At 51.7% G+C, this 17,900-nt stretch overlaps 8 protein-coding genes across 8 annotated transcripts; 3 read left to right on the forward strand and 5 right to left on the reverse strand.

Annotated features, from left to right (window-relative positions):
* Nucleotides 1-275: 275 nt before the first annotated feature.
* Nucleotides 276-1,424, reverse strand: PV08_11717 (uncharacterized protein; the record flags this gene model as incomplete). Its single annotated transcript, XM_016386025.1, has 1 exon — nucleotides 276-1,424. The coding sequence occupies one exon, from the start codon at nucleotides 1,422-1,424 to the stop codon at nucleotides 276-278; it is 1,149 nt and encodes a 382-aa protein (XP_016230157.1).
* A 2,184-nt stretch (nucleotides 1,425-3,608) lies between these two features.
* Nucleotides 3,609-4,942, forward strand: PV08_11718 (uncharacterized protein; the record flags this gene model as incomplete). Its single annotated transcript, XM_016386026.1, has 4 exons — nucleotides 3,609-3,681; nucleotides 3,734-4,005; nucleotides 4,056-4,301; nucleotides 4,352-4,942. The coding sequence occupies 4 exons, from the start codon at nucleotides 3,609-3,611 to the stop codon at nucleotides 4,940-4,942; spliced, it is 1,182 nt and encodes a 393-aa protein (XP_016230158.1).
* Nucleotides 4,943-4,995: 53 nt separating this feature from the next.
* PV08_11719 (uncharacterized protein) lies at nucleotides 4,996-6,113 on the reverse strand (the record flags this gene model as incomplete). Its single annotated transcript, XM_016386027.1, has 6 exons — nucleotides 4,996-5,189; nucleotides 5,237-5,507; nucleotides 5,568-5,610; nucleotides 5,676-5,917; nucleotides 5,979-5,999; nucleotides 6,072-6,113. 6 exons carry the CDS (start codon nucleotides 6,111-6,113, stop codon nucleotides 4,996-4,998), a joined length of 813 nt encoding a protein of 270 aa, XP_016230159.1.
* Nucleotides 6,114-6,806: 693 nt separating this feature from the next.
* Nucleotides 6,807-7,616, forward strand: PV08_11720 (uncharacterized protein; the record flags this gene model as incomplete). The annotated part of the gene is made up of 3 exons (XM_016386028.1): nucleotides 6,807-7,050; nucleotides 7,101-7,362; nucleotides 7,445-7,616. 3 exons carry the CDS (start codon nucleotides 6,807-6,809, stop codon nucleotides 7,614-7,616), a joined length of 678 nt encoding a protein of 225 aa, XP_016230160.1.
* Nucleotides 7,617-8,904: 1,288 nt separating this feature from the next.
* PV08_11721 (uncharacterized protein) lies at nucleotides 8,905-10,589 on the reverse strand (the record flags this gene model as incomplete). Its single annotated transcript, XM_016386029.1, has 3 exons — nucleotides 8,905-9,011; nucleotides 9,084-10,134; nucleotides 10,188-10,589. The coding sequence occupies 3 exons, from the start codon at nucleotides 10,587-10,589 to the stop codon at nucleotides 8,905-8,907; spliced, it is 1,560 nt and encodes a 519-aa protein (XP_016230161.1).
* An 851-nt stretch (nucleotides 10,590-11,440) lies between these two features.
* Nucleotides 11,441-13,232, reverse strand: PV08_11722 (uncharacterized protein; the record flags this gene model as incomplete). Its single annotated transcript, XM_016386030.1, has 2 exons — nucleotides 11,441-12,917; nucleotides 12,976-13,232. The coding sequence occupies 2 exons, from the start codon at nucleotides 13,230-13,232 to the stop codon at nucleotides 11,441-11,443; spliced, it is 1,734 nt and encodes a 577-aa protein (XP_016230162.1).
* A 701-nt stretch (nucleotides 13,233-13,933) lies between these two features.
* PV08_11723 (uncharacterized protein) lies at nucleotides 13,934-15,388 on the forward strand (the record flags this gene model as incomplete). The annotated part of the gene is made up of 1 exon (XM_016386031.1): nucleotides 13,934-15,388. One exon carries the CDS (start codon nucleotides 13,934-13,936, stop codon nucleotides 15,386-15,388), a length of 1,455 nt encoding a protein of 484 aa, XP_016230163.1.
* Nucleotides 15,389-16,014: 626 nt separating this feature from the next.
* PV08_11724 (molybdenum cofactor biosynthesis protein A) lies at nucleotides 16,015-17,301 on the reverse strand (the record flags this gene model as incomplete). The annotated part of the gene is made up of 1 exon (XM_016386032.1): nucleotides 16,015-17,301. The coding sequence occupies one exon, from the start codon at nucleotides 17,299-17,301 to the stop codon at nucleotides 16,015-16,017; it is 1,287 nt and encodes a 428-aa protein (XP_016230164.1).
* Between the last annotated feature and the right edge of the window lie 599 nt (nucleotides 17,302-17,900).

Raw genomic sequence — 17,900 nt, forward strand, 5'->3', positions numbered from 1 at the left:
CAATCATGGCGGAGATAGCTGGAGGCTTTCTGGTGCTAGCGCGTACTGTTATAGGCGCACTATATTTATCCGCACTTTACTCACTCTTCGCTTTTGCTGATGTTATCTATCGAGTACGAGTACGAGTAAGCAAAGCCCTCCGTGTGGAGAGTATCCCGGAGCGACTTGTCACAGGCCAAATAGAAAGGGAGACGTATAGCTACGCACAACCCTGTTGGACCCAGATGGTTGTTGACACCGGTTGTTGCAGAGACTTTTCTAGCCACACTACGTAACTATTTCTTATATTTCTGGTCTTGGAATCCCGCCAGGACTTCTATCTTCCCGTTCTCGGTGTACCGTTTCTCTGCGTCCTTCGGATTGAGCTGCACCAAGGACTTTGCCTTGACCCACTCTTCCATGGTGACCTTTCTGTTGAACCTGGATTTGACTCCAGCAGCCTGCAGAACTGGCGAGTCCGGAATGGGCTCTAGGATCGTATCGTTGTGTGGACGAGCAAAATACAGTAATCCGGTACGGTTGAACGTGAGCTGGTCTTCTGGTGGCGCGACAACCCGATGAACGGAACTCTTGAGCCATCCTCCACTGAGGTGCGACAGCGTGTCGGCGATATTCACGGTGATGGTTCCTGGCTGGGCCGAGACCCAAGTCCAGTTGCCGTCATCTCCCAAGATCTGCAGGCCAGCAACGGGTTGTCGGAATAGGAGGGTGACAGTACCAAGATCAGTATGTCCACCGCCTTGGCCGTTATCAACGGCGGCCCACTGCTCAACGGTCCTCGGGTGATATATCATGTACCGGAAATGATCTTCGCTCTTCTTTTCGTAGGTATGCTGCTTGACCAGATAGTCTTCGTCCGGCAGCTGGAGGATGATGGCAAACAAGCGGAGAAGAGGGAGCACCACGTTGCCATGTAGAGCACGTGCGAAGACCTCGACCTCCGGAAGGTAAGGCTTCAGGAGGTCCGGATAGGCATACTTGCCTTCGAAATCCTTGGTGAATTTAGGAAAGTTGAAGATCTCGACGTTGTCAATCGATCGAGGTCGGTGGTTGTCAGGGCGCGACCTCCGCCAGCCGTTGTTCTCACCCTCGGCGTAGTTGGCTTCATACTTTTCCTTCTCCTCGACCGGAAGTTCGAAGAAGTTTTTTGCAAGTGTAAACTGCTGATCGATTTTCTCCTGACTGAGGCCGAAGTTCTTGACATAGAAGAAGCCGACATGGTGGACGGCGTGTTCGAGTTGCTTGGCCAATCGCTCCTTGCCCCCTGGTTTATCGAATTCTTCCAGGTCGAGTGTCACCAGTTCAGCCCATGCCAGTTCAGCCTTGGTGTCAGGAGGATGTACGTATGGCTTGAGGCGCAGAAACCCCTGGTCGCCATTCGCGGAAGGCTGGGTCGAGTGCTGGTCGACGGTGGTGACAGACATCGTGAGTAGCTCGTCGCAGAAGGCTTGATCAATTGAAGCTTCCCTGCACAGAGCAAATCGCACCTGGGACAGTGATCCCCACGCCCCGTCTTCAAATATAAGAGTATATCCCCGCGTATGTACAATGGTCTCATCCCAGCCAAGATGGCGCAATCCCTTTGCTTCTGTCCTGCTTATTCATCGACATCGATTGTTTCGATGCGAGGGGTTCATAACTCTAGCATAAGAGACCAACATATCAGCAGATAAGAGCATCTCACGCCATTGAGGATTCTGAAGTCGTGCTCACCAGAGCGGTTAATCCATAGGCAGAGGCTCGCTAGACAACACATCGGGTCAATGGTCATTCCGGCAATTGAAAAGCTGTGCCGAGTTCCGGTGATGGGACAGTTTCGAGATATGAGTTACATACCCGAGGTTGGTCTTGCTGGCGAGGAGAACGTGGCTCGGATCAGGAGCCACAGATAGCAGCGATCCAAGTCGAGCGGCATAGTGCGACGACGAGAGGGAAACGAATCCACACAGTGAGTATGCAGCAGTACACGGGATTGCACGTAATGCAGCAGGATTGCGACCTGAATACGTGAACATAATTATGGAGTAGATGATAACGCATACAGCCGTTGTTTGCGCCCTTCTCCCTGACCATGGTTCATCTCTTGCAAGAATACGCTGAACGAAGCCTTCAACACATCCGCACACATTCATGTACATCCTGTGAGCTGAAGCATATTGACTTTCAAGCAGCTTATGGGAGCAGGTCTTCATCAATGGTTTTGTACTTGTTGTAGAACCGTCCCCAACCGATGCTTAGTCTTCACTTCAAACGTCCGCTGCTGTCCCCTTGATCAGAGGTCTGGCTCGCCGTCTTTTGAACTTCTGCACCTTCGATCATCCTCTTCCAGAGAATTTTACGGGAACCGACTGCACGAGAACTTGCCGTGATCACAGACTGGTGTGCGGTAGGACGGTGGGTATGAGTGCTTGATAGGATTCGTCTATCGTCGATGGCAGCGCGATTCCACTGCTGTGGTATCCAGGCACAACGGAGAGAAGGACGGATACGTGCAGTCCATGACACGCTCTTCAACAGCCTAGAAACGCTTCATCAGCATCTCGAGTTCGAATCACCACGCTCATGGCAATGGTGATGGGGCGTCTTCAGAAGCACTTCGTTTTCTGCGCCGGGGCTCTGGTGACAACAAACGCTTTGGGGGAGTACAGGCGCTTGAGGTGCAGTTATTCACGTGCTCTCTAGGCGAGAGGGAATGAGGCAACTGATCCCCCGTAGTGGTCTCTTAGGGCTCTAAGCCGCGCCGTAGCGGTATGCTGGGTCAACTCCTGTTCTCCTAAGGAATCTGTAGTACGGAGTACGTCGGCCAAATATTTACACCTGGTCGCAACACCTGCTAGGACCCTTTGCTCGCTTGAACTCATTGAACAGAGAGACACGTGAAAGATTTTCAGTCCCGAGATTGGCAGATTTGGGAACATCCCGCTCCAGGGTTCGATATTCAACTGTCCGTGCTACACCACGTTCATCTTGCCCGCTTAATCATCATATGCAACTTTCTCCGAGTTGTAGAGTTGCCTCGGTTTGGGGTTGCTGACCAATTTCTGGCCCCTGTGAACCACGACAAGCGGTCATTGCGCACTGAGGATGTGTGGCAACTTCGAGAATCTCACCACCTGCTTGCATTCATGTGTTGTACCAGAGAAGAAACACAGCGTGTCATGAACTTGGGCTGAGATACTCCTGGCCAAGTAGCCACCATGGGGATAAAAGGGTGTTGGACTTGCAGAGGTGAGAGACACCAGCAGTGAAAGTGCTGCCGTACAGACATCCCCGAGCTAATTCTGCTCAGAGCGCAAAGTTCGATGCGACTCGCGTTGGCCGACATGTGGCAATTGCACAAAGGCACGGCGCATTTGTAAAGGCTATGGTATCCAGCTGTCCTGGCCTCGAGATGGCGACAGGAAGAGAGCGATACTCTCGTCGGACACACATCGTGTAGTGACCATCAATCAGCCGTGTATCAAGAGGTTCTTAAACACATCTCCTTGGGACATTGCGCTATCGGGAGAGCTAGACAACGGAAGGCTTCCAGGTGCAACTCACCACCCAGAGAGAATCACACGTGCTGACGCTGACGATTGGTATCTGTAGCTCGTTACCTTCGTACGATGAGGGTGCCTTGCCCGACATATCTCTCGCCTATAGGTTTGGGTCAAAAAGAGTCTTATCTCCTTGGGTTTTGTACGCACGGTGCCTCTTTGGCCTAGTTGTTTCACTGACCACGACATCCCAGTCAATGAATCAAGGTCGTTGATATTGGGACCAACTGACGAGGAGGCTCTGGCCCAGTTTATCCTGAGAGTTGCCTTCTCGGATGCATCCGATGCGACCAATCCAGTCCTGCAAGGCGTGCTTGCTCTAGCGTCGTTACAGATGCACGGTAGCCTGCAAAGCTTTCGTTACAAACACCTAGTCATATCATCAGTCAAAGGGTCATCGAACTGGTTCGACGAAAAGACCCTGCTTCGAAACCTAATGGCAACGATGCTCTTGTATCACTACGAGGTAGGGTGGCCCTTTCTCTCGGGTGGGCCAGAGCCATCTAACGATCCCAGCTCTCACTAGAGTCCAACTCCAAGGGGCGTTGGGTGAATTATCTGTGTACCGTGAAAAAGATCATCAACACGTCTCCGGCCATTCACAAGCTGCTCCGTCATGAGTATTCGGTCTTTCTGGACTGGATCTATTACCACGAGGTCCTCGCAGAGTTCACCGTCAGACATTGGAAGGTACCTTACGAAGGCTGCGGCTGGGCACCCATGGCGAGATCGCTCAGCATCGTTGAGAAGAGCAGCTCCAAGGTAGATGAGGAGAATTTGGACCCTTTTGCACTCGACTGACTCTCAGGTAGGCAGAGGACAACATCGGCTGTCCCATCGACGTGCTCCAGCTGCTTGTACATACGTGTAGGCAAGCTATAGTGACGAAGACCTCGGAGATCGAAGATGTAAACGGTGAAATTGAGGATACCAATGTACTGGAGCACAACATCTCCATGATCGTGGGAGACTACGGCCCTGTCCACGTAGAGTCCGCGTCATCACCAGACCGGAACTCTATGATTTCCGATCTTCATCGAATCGCCTGTTTGATATATGTCAACAGGGTGGTCCACTGTGTTTCAGGAACAGAGTTTCGCCACAGGCGGCTTGTAAGAGAGGGAATTTTGCTGCTGACAAAGATGCAGACATGCCAGAATGCCTGGCCATTGTTCATCGTCGCGTGCGAAGCTGTAGGCGATGATCAGCGCCTTGCCATCATGGACGTTTTTGAACGCAGCCGACAAGATCGAAGACGAAGATCAAGCCACGTCCATTTCATTCAACATACGGTCGAGGCTGTGTGGAACCAGCATGATCTGAACACCGAGAACCACGTCGACTACCTGACGATTTTCAACGCCGTCGTTGGTGGACTTCCGTTTATACCCCCGTTTGCCTGAACTCAACCTGCGTCACTTCTCCCCCACAGTCTCCCTCGGTGGACCCCGAAATCCTAGAACCAGCCATCACTATTTCCGCGATGCGTCAGGGATTTCCCGCTGTCCGCTTCCGTCAAGCTCTCGATCACCTGCAGCTGAAGTCTGACTGATTCCTCGACCGAAATCGGCGCCTCGACACTCTCGTCGATCTTGTGAAACGCAGTCAGGATGAATTTGCGAACCTCGGTGTCGCCGGTGACCGCACGAGCTATTTTGATTTAGTCAACGGATCCGACACACTGGGACAACAATGACGCTCACCGGAATCCGTGTCTACCCACCCTGGGCTGAGAGACACCGTCTTGATTCCTTCAGGGGCTAACTCCACGGCGTACTTGGTGGCGACCATGTTGACGCCAGCCTTGCTGACAGAGTAACCGAGCAAGGTAGGAAGGCCGGTGATGCGGGTGAACTCGACATCCCCACTTGGACTGGTGATGAATGCGATCTTCTTCTCTTTGCCGTTACGAATGAGATCGAGGAAGGCGTTGACGACGTAGATGTTGCTGATCACGTTTGTCTTGATCTGTGTGCGGTCACGGTCAGCCATGTATGACGGCCCGAGAGGTAGCTGGAGGGGTCATACGTTTTCATTGATCTCGTTCTCCAGCGCTTCCTCCTTGCCAATACTGCACCGTGTCAACAACGTCAGCCCTTGAACGCATAAGCTAGTCGCCCGAGGTCGCCCACTTACAAGGCAGTAGGCGACAGAGCGCTTGTCTCTGGCCCAGCGGAACTTGCGTTCAGGATCAGCACATCGAGTGACCCAGCCGTGACCTGGGTGATTTCTGCGGCGGCCTGAGCCAATTTCTTCGGGTCGGCAATATCGGTCACTATAACATGAATGTTCTTGCGCTTTGCTGCAAGCTCCTCAAGCGGACCAGCAGTCGCTCGACTTCGAATGAGAGCAAACACTTTGTCGTTCGAATTCGCAGACTAGTGGCGGCTGAGTCAGTATCGTGTTTGAGTCTAAGCTTGATGACACCTGTAGACTCACAAGGTGACTGACGAAGCCGAACTGCAAAGGGTGTCATGGTTAGCATTTGAAACTGTAGTGGTTGTGGTGCTCATGGTGAAGATTGGAGCTTACGCCTATACCGCGTGTGGCGCCCGTGATTGCCCAGGACACCATTTTCACTGTGCGGTGCTATGTATGATGCTGCGATGACTGAAGTGGAGGGAATCTTGAAGAAGGGACTTCGCTTGTTCTCCTTTGGTTGTGTGCTTGTAGTAGTTTATACATCAACAGAATCCAATGCTGTCCTGGCCCTGATATACATAGCTGGCTGGACAGACCTCCGCATAATCAATGGAAAGTATTTGCGACATAGCGTAGCCTTAGTAATTCAGGCTTCCAGCATCCTGCAGAATTATGTAAAGCGAGGCAGCTTTCTCCGGAGCCACGACGAGAGCATTACACCAGGATGAAACCTACTTTGTAAGCAGATGATCCTGCTTGGATATTGGACGCCCTGACTAGGTTGATCTCTCTTTGTGGGGACGTCCTTTTGGTCCGTGGTGGTGCGGTTGAGGCTCACTTTGCGATGGATTGAGGCCTTTAGCGGATACGAATGAACCCAGGCTCAGGTATTCCAGTCTCATGGCTGGTCTCGATTGGTACGGGCTGGCGCTAACCGACTGCGTACCATGAAGTCGAATTAAAAATGCTACTGACAAGGGTGTTTGTACACTGGATATAAGAATCTGTCTTTGCACCAGGGAATCAGACAATCCACCCTCCATATATCTAAATCAATATCAGCAGCAAAAGCATCCATCATTGACACACACTCACACTTACTGGTCTCGTCCTATAGACAACGCAATGGCCGCCGTATCTCCAGTCATCCTGATCCTCGGAGCAGGACCCAACATCGGCCAGGCAGTCGCTAGGACCTTCGCCTTGAAAGGCTACAAGGTCGCCCTCGCCGCTCGGTCTACGAATGAGGCAGAGAGCACGGACCGTCAACTCAACATCACAAGCGACTTCTCCAGGCCGGACGACGTTGTGAAGGCATTCAAAAAGGTCACTTCGACTTTTGGGATTCCAAGTGTGGTCGTTTACAATGGTAGAGTCTGAATACTGAACACTCCCCTGATTCCTTCTGATATGTGACAGTCAGCGCTTCAACCTTCACCCCTGCCAAAGAACCGTTTGCCCTCCAGCTGGCCGACCTCGATCGAGACCTCCACATCAATGTCGTGAGTGCCTTTGTGGCCGCGCAACAGGCTGTCTCCGGGTTTGCTCAACTTCCTGCTTCTGCTTCAAAGACATTCATCTACACTGGAAACATCCTCAATGTCAATATTCTCCCAGCATTCATCGACCAAGGTATGGGGAAATCAGCTGGGGCACATATGATCTGGGCTGCTTCAGCTGCGTACAAAGACCGCGGATACAAGTGAGCAATATCTGACTCTAACCTACTCGAAATTCCTCTTGATCGAACTAACGCATCTTAGGTTCTACTATGGCGACGAAAGGAAGGCGGACGGGTCACCAATCTACAAAGTGAGCGGAGAGGCACACGCAAAACATTACTGGGAACTTGCGGAGGACAAGTCGCAGGGTCCGTGGCTGCAGACCTTTGTCAATGGTGTGGGATACACCAAGTTCGATGGTCCTTCTCTGTGAATGTGCTACTCGAAGAGTACAACCAGATTGATACATGGTCTCCCTGATACTTTCCTGTTACCCTCCGTGTCTTTGATCATGATTTCGCATCGCAAGGTGGTCAATGAGCCATGAGCTGGATCCCCAAGGACGTTGTCCATTGTGTTTTGTTGGGTCGAATGGGCTGCCACGGGGATCCGACAGGGGTGGTTAGTTAGTTGAGCTGCCGATTGATTTGCGTGAATTCATTTCCAGCCTGACCACTGTCGACTGAATCAATAACAAAAGTATCTTTCTTCAAGTCCAGGCTTCTTGCACTGCCGCGTCATTGGCTGAGAGAGTAGGTCAGATTTCATCTCGTATGGGGCAAGGATGGTACCACATACCTTGATCTGTTTCTACAGTGATAGTACTTGGTAGGTGGGCTCTCGTCTTCTTGCAGAAATCCACTTGCCAAGAGACTGATAATAAAATTGAGGTGCTCTACAGGATCATCATGATGCTGCTAATGCAACGCGACTCTGCATGCGATCCCAGGATAAGATCAGAATCACCTCAATCTGATGCCTTGACACCTGGACTTCCAGCATATGGGTTGAAGTCCACATCCAATATGGCTTCAGTGCCAGTCCAAGACTCGAAGTATCATGTGTGTCGATCATACGCGGTACGAGTGCTTAGATTTCATACATCCCTGGATGATCCAGGCATTTATAGTGGCTCACCACCCCCTACACCAAACCTTTCACCGTCAGATGTGTTCCGATCCACATTGACAACTGAAACGGCAGGCTTCGAGGTCCTCCAGGGTGGTTAGCCCAGTGAACTTGGGAGACCATAGCCCGCACAGGTTCGATGCTACATGACCGGAAGAAGCGTTCGGAATGTTAGTTCAATTTTGGAAACCTTTGATGAACGTGGAACACATCCCTCGAAAGGATTTCTATGTAGACAGAGGGACAGAGGGTGATCTCAAAACAGCAGAAAGGTGATCCCTCCAGGGGAACTGACATCTGGCGTCGGTGACTGAGCTCAACCAATTTGAACAACCAGGATGGAGGACCATGGCTACACTGCCCCCCAAAAAAGCTCAGCCTTCGCAGGGGCCTTACTGCTGCGCCTGTAGCGAACGATAAGTATGTTGTGCGGAGCTTGTTAGGTGGTATTCCTCATGCGGTGGTGTCCATGAGATGTATTTATTGTACAGGTCATGACTAGGATTCTTCATGTATACAGCTGAACAGATACAAACTACAACTACAGGATCCATCTGTGCGGCAAGGCTATTATTGCAATCCTAGATTCCCCTCTAGTGCCATGCAGTCTTATGGATATGCGCATGATCCCCGGCAATTTTCGCTTCTGTCACTTCTTCAACCTTCTTGCCCAGCTCCTTATCGACCTTCGAGAACATCTCTAGAAATTCACAGCATTAGCACATGTATGCTTCCTCGTGTGTGGTACGAGAAACTGAGGGAACATTCTTACCGTAGACCGCCTGCCTGATCCACTTGGCCTCAACGCCACTCACATGTCCCGCCAAGTTGTTGATGAAGCGATCTTGAGCGCCGTCTTGTGTGCCCATGATCTTCCACAGGGCAATTGGCTGTTCGAAATCTTTCTCTGTGACTTCCGTGAATGCCGAAACAGGCAACGCGACTTGAACTTGGTCCGCTGTCTTCGTCTTGGGCCGTGTTGATAACGCCTCGACTTCGCTCTTGGGTTGCGAGCTGGTTCGTACAGTAAACCTGTTGGGCTTGAGCTGTGTGCCGATATAGTTTGGATCTCCGCCGTAGTTCAGGGTGAAATTCATCAAGCCATCGCGCTCAATCGGGCAGTAGACTTTGCTGATTGCGGCGTTGGTCGGGAGAAACTGATAGTTGACACCTAGTCGATACCGTGCTGCATCTGGATAGGCAAACATTCTGGCCTGCAGCATCGGGTCAGGGCTAGGGCCAATCCCTGGAACCATGTTGCTTGGAGAGAAGGCAGCCTGTTCGACTTCGGCGAACCAATTCTTGGGATTGGTGTCAAGAGTGACGCGACCCATCTTTCGCAACGGGTAGAGCTTCTTGGGCCACACCTTGGTCATGTCGAAGATGTTGACAGGAGCCTTCTCGACATCTTCGGGGCGGATCACTTGGACGTACACGTCCCAGGACGGAAAGTCTCCGGCTTTGATGGCATCCTGGAGGTCTAGGATATGCTTGTCTGGTTCTGTACCGGCTATTTTGGCCCCCTCGGCGTTGGTGTAGTAGTGGATTCCTTGATTGGTCTTCAATGTAACCCGTACATACACGTATGAGGCACCGTCGTCTTTTGTGAACATGTAGGTGTTGCCGCTGTAGCCGTTGACATGACGCACGGATGACGGGAGTCCTCTATCGCCAAATAAGAACATCAGGGCATGGATACTCTCCTGGTTGTTGACATGAAAGTCCCAAAACATATCGGCGTTTGACGCATTCGTAGTTGGGTGCCTCTTGTGGCTTCGATTCACCGAGGGAAATTTGACAGGGTCGCGGATGAAGAACACGGGCTTGAAGTCTTTAGCACATGATCCTCTCTATCCGACCAAGTGTGGCCCCTTACCTGGTTGTTAAACACAAAGTCCTGGTTGCCCTCGTTGGTTTTGAACTTGACGGCAAACCCACGGAAGTCTCGAACGGTGTCCGCAGACCCACGCTCAGGACCGACCGTGGAGATTCTCATCAAGACCTCACACTTCTTGCCGATCCCGGTGAGGAAATCGGCGTCAGTTATGTCTGAGACATCATCCGTTACCTCGTAATAGCCTCGGGCAGCCGAAGCCTTTGCGTGGACTGTACGTTCCGGGATTCGTTCTCGAGAGAAATGAGCCAAGTTCTCGATGAGTTGTGTGCTGGTGAGGAGGACATGGCCACCCCCTGACCCTGTCGACAACTGTTGAACAGTGCCGTTACGCGGCAGAGGGACACCTTCTGCGAGAGTGTAGTAGGGCTGTGAGGAAGCCATTGTCGTTACCTGTGGCTGGATGGCCAAATGGCTCTAGATTTGGAAGTGGAAGCTATATCTATACGGGACTGAGAGCCCAGTCGAGAAGAGAATGCCTCCCGACACATGCTGGCATATGACGTCCGCGAGCATGAGGACGAGTAGCTGGAACTGACCACACTACAGTTCATTTGGCAATGTGAAATGTATTACCATCGCACGAGTACACATTGGCTCAACAATCACCCAGTGTACTTGTACTTAGCGTGGTGCAATCGGGCCGTCCAGAACTCAGACCAATCGCACGGTATTGCTCTTTGGCGAGTTTCGTGATGGCGCACGACGAGATCCCTGAAGAGGCCTCGTGCGAGCCATCGTACGACCTCTCACGCGAGGCTAGCTTAGACGGCGTGCATGCAGCAATGCGGCTGCCCGTACGAGTATGGTCCCGAGTTGTCAACCTCAATCAAGGGCAGATCCGCAAGGCAAGGTTCGTCCTGCAAGCTGCATGCTTAGACATAGTTTTGAGCACTCCGGTACTGAGTCAAACCCTCGTATCCTGTCAGCCACGTCGCGAATAGAGTAGTTTTTGTAGAAGCTGCCGTTGGTCGCGGCATGGCGGAAGCTCGTGCTTCAAAATACATCCTGGACTCTTCGTAAAACACTAGAGTGTGGAGTAAAACCCGTCTCGCTCCAAACTTCGTACAGGCTGATCTTAACACCGGGGTGGCATTAGGAGGGGCTGGCGTGCGACAAATCATCACGCGCGGGTAATCAAAATCGCCGTACAGTAATTCATAGAAGCAAATTGATTATCACGGTGCTCTGCAAACCAGGGTGAAGCTATGGGCGTGAATCCCACCACTGTAAGCTCAATCATCCACATCTCTCGGGTCGTTCTCCTTCCAGAACTGCTTGTACTCTTCCCAGCTCTGGGTTGGAAATTCCTCCGGCCACGTCAACGGGGCAATGGGAGAGTTCATGTCGACAAACTGCTGCAACTTCTCTCTGGTCCGAGCGTGGCTCTTGTTGACGCTGTAGACGCTGATACGATGAGCCGAGCTGGTGACGTGAAGACCCCAGTTCCAAGCGGCCCGGACGGTCAGAGGTTGGGTGTTGAGGGAGTTGTCCCAGCATCGGCAGACTATTTCCACCCATCCCTCCACGTCGCAAGGTAGATCGAATTGCCAAGTTCGCCACGTCCATTTGTGCTTTTCAGACAGGTTTGTATTCGGTACAGCATACCAGCTGAAGCCTCCATCGGCTGATAGCTCGATACGTTCCGGCCAACGACCTCCTCCGGAATATGCCCAACCCTTGCAGTGAATCTTGCCGTTGTGGATGACCACTTGCTTTGTCCATGGAGACATGATGGCCGAACTGACCGGCATCTCTTGAATTTGAATGCCATCAGTCGGCTTTTGGTTGTACTTGCCGACCTGTTGGTTGAAGTACAGGTACTCCTTGCTTTGTACCGGAGCCAAAGAAGGATTTTCGATGGCTTTGATGCGATACAACCACTTGACACTTCGGGCTCCAATGTATCCGAGGACCATGACTCTCAGAGGAAAGCCGTGGATCGCAGGAAGTGGCTCGCCGTTCATCTCCCAGCAAAGAAGGACCTCGTTTGCTTTGACCTTGGACCAGGGGACGCTGACCACGTAATTCATCACATCATTGTCCTTGAAGTAGGTCTCGGCGCCATAGAACTCGATGTGCTTGGCACCTTCAAGGAGTCCCCCGCAAGCCTTGATCACCTTCTTGAGGCTGATGCCGACATATTCGGCCGTCCCGATAGCCCCTTCGGCCCACGGAGCCTGGGGGACTTCGTCACCTTGCCCGGCATAGAGAGAAATCTGTTCGATGCGACGAGTGCCTGAACATTGCATGGTGACCAATTTCTTGATTCTCGGGAACTTGGACTCGTCCATGATGTCGTCGAGAGTGAACGATCTTGGATTGGCCACGAGACCGTCCAAGGTGAAGAAGAACTTGTCTTTGTCGATCAGGGGAATGCCTCCATGGTTTCTGACGAAGTGAAGAGAGTTGGGAGTCACGGCCTTGTCGGTAACTAGTCTTTTTGGAGGTTCTCCATTGTAGGGAAATTGAAGGAGGTGAAGCATTTCCGGGTGCTTCTCACGAAGAACCGTCGCCCATGAGTCCTCCGGTACGTCCATGAGCTCACCACCGACGGCGTGATGCCACATTTTCCAGTGGGTGCCTGGAAGGACCGGATTGGAATCCGGTATTGGTCCCATCTGGAATTCAGGGTTTGGAGGAAAGTTCTGTGCAGCAAGAATCCTGCGAGCCTTTTCTTTCTTCTCCGGGAACTCTTCCCATTCCACGTATCTAGGTGAAGGGAAGTCAACCGGTGGAAGCTGTGACAATGTAGTCATTGTGGACTCACCCTTTCCATCCTTCGAGTTCACGCGTGAATAGCTTATTGGGATCGCCCACGGCTTTGATAGCTTCCTCGTCTTTGATAATGTCAGGCCATTTTTGAGGTGGGATAATACGAGTCTCAGGGCCTGATTGATCTAAGATGGGCAATTTGCCCCCGGAGAGGCCCTGCTCAATTTTCCATTCGTCGGGACGATTGTGGATTGGCAGAGCCTCTCCAGGAAGAGGACGGATGAAGGTGCTCTTGGGATGAGCCGGAGCCATGTTGAGAGAGAGGTTTGTATGGTGTACAATGAAGTTCTCCAGAGGGAAAGACAGTGACAGGTGAGAGGATATACGGCTCGACGGTGGGAGGATCAGTCCAAGTGCGACGTCAACTCTCGTGCGAGGTCGCGCAAGCTCGAACCCTGATAGCATTCATGGTGGCCGGTGCGGAAACTCTGAGTCGACACAATGTCAGCTGAAACCAGAGCTAACAATGCAATGCATTCTTAGCTCAGCGGTTGCGAAGGCACTAGGTGGTGGTACCACATGAATACGAAGCCATACATACATCAAGCACAGACGGGCCAGCACCAGGGCTTGCATTGGTCCGGGGATGGAGCCACGCACGTTCTGCCAAAGCATATACATGTGTACTATTGATATTGATATTACGGCCAGGATGGGATCTACGCTGATTCCACAAAAGGATGAGAGACTTTGGTCATTACTCACAGGTGGTTACGCAGTGTCAGAGGCCTCGACTGTGGCTGCAGGATACCAGCGGGTCACAGCCAGCGAGTACCTCGAGAAGAAGATTGTCTCTCTGAACCACGACCATACTTGGCGTTTCGACAAAGATATATAGGACACAATTGTAGAGGTCTCCTCGTCTCCTCTTGAACTTCCGTGCGCTCCACAGCACACTGTACCTCTGGTTCCTGGTTCCTGTCTCGCCCGACTCGACTTCATCACCGTAAATCATGTACTTCTTACATTTGTTGACCTCTCTAGCACTGGCACAGCTGGCCACTTCCCAGGAGACCGTTCTAGGAGTGTACATCTTCTCTCGCCATGGGGATCGCACGGCCAAGTCAACTCCTCCAGCGAACCTGACCGATCTCGGGTACCAGGAGATTTTCACGTCGGGCACATACTTCCGCAATCGCTACGTGGCCACCGGTGCAGACAGACGAATCTTTGGTGTTAACAGCGACCTGGTCAAACAGTCACAGATCATGGCTTCTGCTCCATCAGACACGGTTCTCCAGAATTCAGCGCTAGGTTTCCTCCAAGGTCTGTATCCTCCCGTGGGCGAAGAACTCGGGTCAAATGTCCTCCGAAATGGAACCCGTGTCCAATCACCACTCAATGGCTACCAGCTGATCCCTCTTCAATCCGTCCAAACTGGATCCAACAGTGAAGACTCTGCTTGGTTGCAAGGAAGTACGAACTGTGCCAACGCCATGATCAGCTCCAACAACTATTTCACCTCGGCCGAATTTCTCGAAACTTTCAATCGAACTCAGTCACTGTATCAGAAGATATACCCTGACGTTGCGAGGACATTCACCGAGGAGCAGACCAGCTTCAAGAACGCCTACGTGGTCTGGGATCTTCTGAATGTCGCATCTATCCACAATGCTTCTGTACCACTGCCAGACGACGCCGACTTCTTTCAGCTCAAGACCCTCGCTGATCAGCACGAATTCGGGTTGGCTTACAACGCATCCGAGCCCATTCGGGCAGTGACTGGTTCCATCCTGGCGGCCGAAGTGGTCTCTGCGTTGAATTCGACAATCGCGGGACATGGAAAAACCAAAGTCAACATACAGTTTGGAGCTTATGCTGGTATGCTCTCATTCTTCGGCCTCAGCAATTTGACCTCCGTCAACCCAGATTTCTTTGGTGTTCCCGATTATGCCAGCAGTTTGACCTGGGAGCTCGTCACAAATGCCACCGTCACTTCAAGCAGCTGGCCGTCGGTTGAAGATATATCTGTGCGGTTTTGGTTTCACAACGGCACCACGTCGAACACTTCGGAGCCAGTGGAATATCCTCTGTTCGGGAGCAACAGATCCCCTCTCCCTTGGAATGAGTTTGTCGATGGCATGAACAAATTTGCCATCTCTGGACAGGCGGCATGGTGTCAAGCTTGCGGAAACAGCACTGGGGTTTGTTCCGCCGCTGCCTTGGACGCCGATGGCGACGACTCTACATCCAGTGGAGAATCAACCCGCAATGACAACGGCAATGGCAACGGCATCTCAAAGGCAGTGTGCGGTGTGATTGGCGCAATGGTCACTCTTGGAGTCATCCTCGGCGCCGAGCTTCTGGTTATGGTAGTTGGGGGGTTTCGGTTGGTTAACAAGAAGAGACTGCAGCATCCTACGACGAATGGCGTCGCAGAGGGAAGCTTTGGAAAGCCTGAAGCGTGAGAGAAAGTGAGGGGGTGTCGAGGTACAGCCTAGGGATGGGACATGACCAGAGCGAGAGGAAGTGGTCATACCGTGCCATCCCTGCCACAACCATAGGCCACGAGCTGACTGCCCGCTCGTTGCACTAGTCGGTGACCGCAAACTGCATGTGTGTATCTGTAAGATTACCAGACCGGCGGCCTCTTGCGAAAGGTTGTCGTGACAGTATTTACGCACCTGAATTGGAAATATGATTAACCTAGCTGGAGCTTTCGCTTCGATCAGGACGCTTTGGCTATCAATTGACGGTAACTCGTCGCTGTAGGTGGTACGAACGACACAGGGGTTATATCGGCCATGGCTTTCCGAGGCTCCCTAGCGGAAAGGTAACTCGACTGATCTGCGGGATCCAGGCACGTCGGCCGGATCTGTAGTACCCCATTTTTCTTTGCTTACTACACTTCAGCTTACAAACTTGACCCACCCCTCGTGCGAAGTTTCGCGCGAGACGATCATAACGGCTCATCCGCGATTGTTCTGAGTCGGGAGTAAAAAACCGACACCGAACTCGAATCGCAAGCAGTCGCCAAAGGCAACCTTCCCACTTTCATTATGACTAGCTGAAGCTGCAGAAAACTCACCTGCTGCTATCCTCCAATTAGGATCATCGGTCTATTTTGCATCTTCTCGAGGTCACCGAGGTCAGCATGCTTTTGGGCTTTCCGCTTGACCGCCATGCCAATGACATGCAGGAGCTGTTTTCTCGGATTGTCGTCGGAGAGCGACAATGCATCCTGCACGGTGGAACTCCACGACTCCAGGGGTTCTGATTCCTGGCCGAGAGGTTGACCATTGTTGTAACCCCTCAAGATGTCCCTCAACGATACCTCATCCTTCCCAAACAGGCACACCTTGAGGTTTCCGTCGCTGGTGATTCGTAGTCGATTGCAAGTTGAGCAGAAATTCTCCGTCATGCTAGTGACGAAGCCAATCCTCCCAACAAAGCCAGGGATCTTGTAGGTCTTGCTAGTGTCGTTGGGTTGATCTCGGATTCTGTGAACGTCTGGATATTTTTGTCTGATGAGGTCGAGGGTCTCTCGATACGTAATCATCTTACCCTTGGACCATCGGTTGCCGTCAAAGGGCATGTACTCAATGAATCGAACCTCGACGTCTTCGTTTCGGCCAAGTTCAGAAAACGCGACGACCTCGCCATCGTTCAGCCCTTTCATAACCACACAGTTGATCTTGAACTTGATTGACGTTCCTCGTCTTTTGAGCTCAAGGATCTTGCTGATGGACTTCATGACGGCGTCAAACCCATTCCGTCTGGTCATCAGGGTGTATTGATACGGATCCAGAGTGTCGAGGCTCAGATTTATATTGGAGAGTCCGGCTGCGACCAGAGAGTCCAGCTTTCGGGCCAAAGAAATCCCATTCGTAGTGATGCATATCTCTTTCAGCCCGATGGATCTTAGGTCACCAATGCTCTGGACGAGCTCGACAATGTCTTTTCTGACCGTGGGTTCACCTCCCGTGAGCCGAATCTTGGTGACACCCTGCTCGACAAATAACCTGGACAGATACGTGATCTCTGTGCTTGTCAGATTGTGGGAGGGAGGAGAAAGTTGAACTCCTTCCTCGGGCATGCAGTAAAGACATCGCAGATTGCATCTCTCCGTGATTGATATTCTGAGATAGTTGTGCCGACGAGAGTATGAATCCGTGAGGAATTCGGAGAATGGCTTGACGTCGTTGAGCGACGTATCTTTTCGAAGGCGCACCTTTGAAGCCTGCTCTGTCACGTCGGATGACGAGGCTTGTGATTTTGTGGTTGTAGAACTCTTCGCCAGCTGTCGAAGAACAAAAGTTGACCTTCCATGTCGGAAGACAGGCATTCTCTGTCGGTGTGTTCTAGCCCACAGACGGATCATCCTGTCGTGCCGTTCTTGGGGATACCTCAAACACCGAGTGTGTCGTTTCGTTCAGTCACTTTTCTGTTTCATGGCAAGGGCATATAGAGCGATCTTGGATTCAAACGTGAGGCAAGACAACACGTTTTCTGTCCAGCAGCGGTCAATGAGTAAACCAAGTAGTTGCACGAGGAGAATACCAATACCTAGCAAAGTAAACTCTATTTACCCAGCCGATCACTCATTGATGCTAGAGCCGCTTGGTTTCGGTGTGGCAACCCTGCGCCAACGATCCACATTCTCTCACATGCACAGGCATCCCTACTAGCTTTGTGTTGGGCTGTCGTGGCCCTGTAGATTGGTCCAGCTGCCCAAGGTTTTCGGGAGTAGAAACTCGCTCCACACACCAGGAGAGCAGCATGCGAGATCGGTCCTCCTTCGACCTGCCATCATCAAAGTAGAGAACGACCTCTGAACATTTAAGAGGCACAAACATAGGCCACAGAATATGGACCGGTGGATATCACGTGCAAGCTAGCCTTACCCCGATGGTAGGCGTCCCCACTTTGCATTGACAATCAATTTATCTCTTCTGCTGTCTTGTCTTTACCATCGATTCA

This window comes from Exophiala spinifera, assembly GCF_000836115.1.
Source record: "Exophiala spinifera strain CBS 89968 unplaced genomic scaffold supercont1.10, whole genome shotgun sequence".
Lineage (NCBI taxonomy): Eukaryota > Fungi > Ascomycota > Eurotiomycetes > Chaetothyriales > Herpotrichiellaceae > Exophiala > Exophiala spinifera.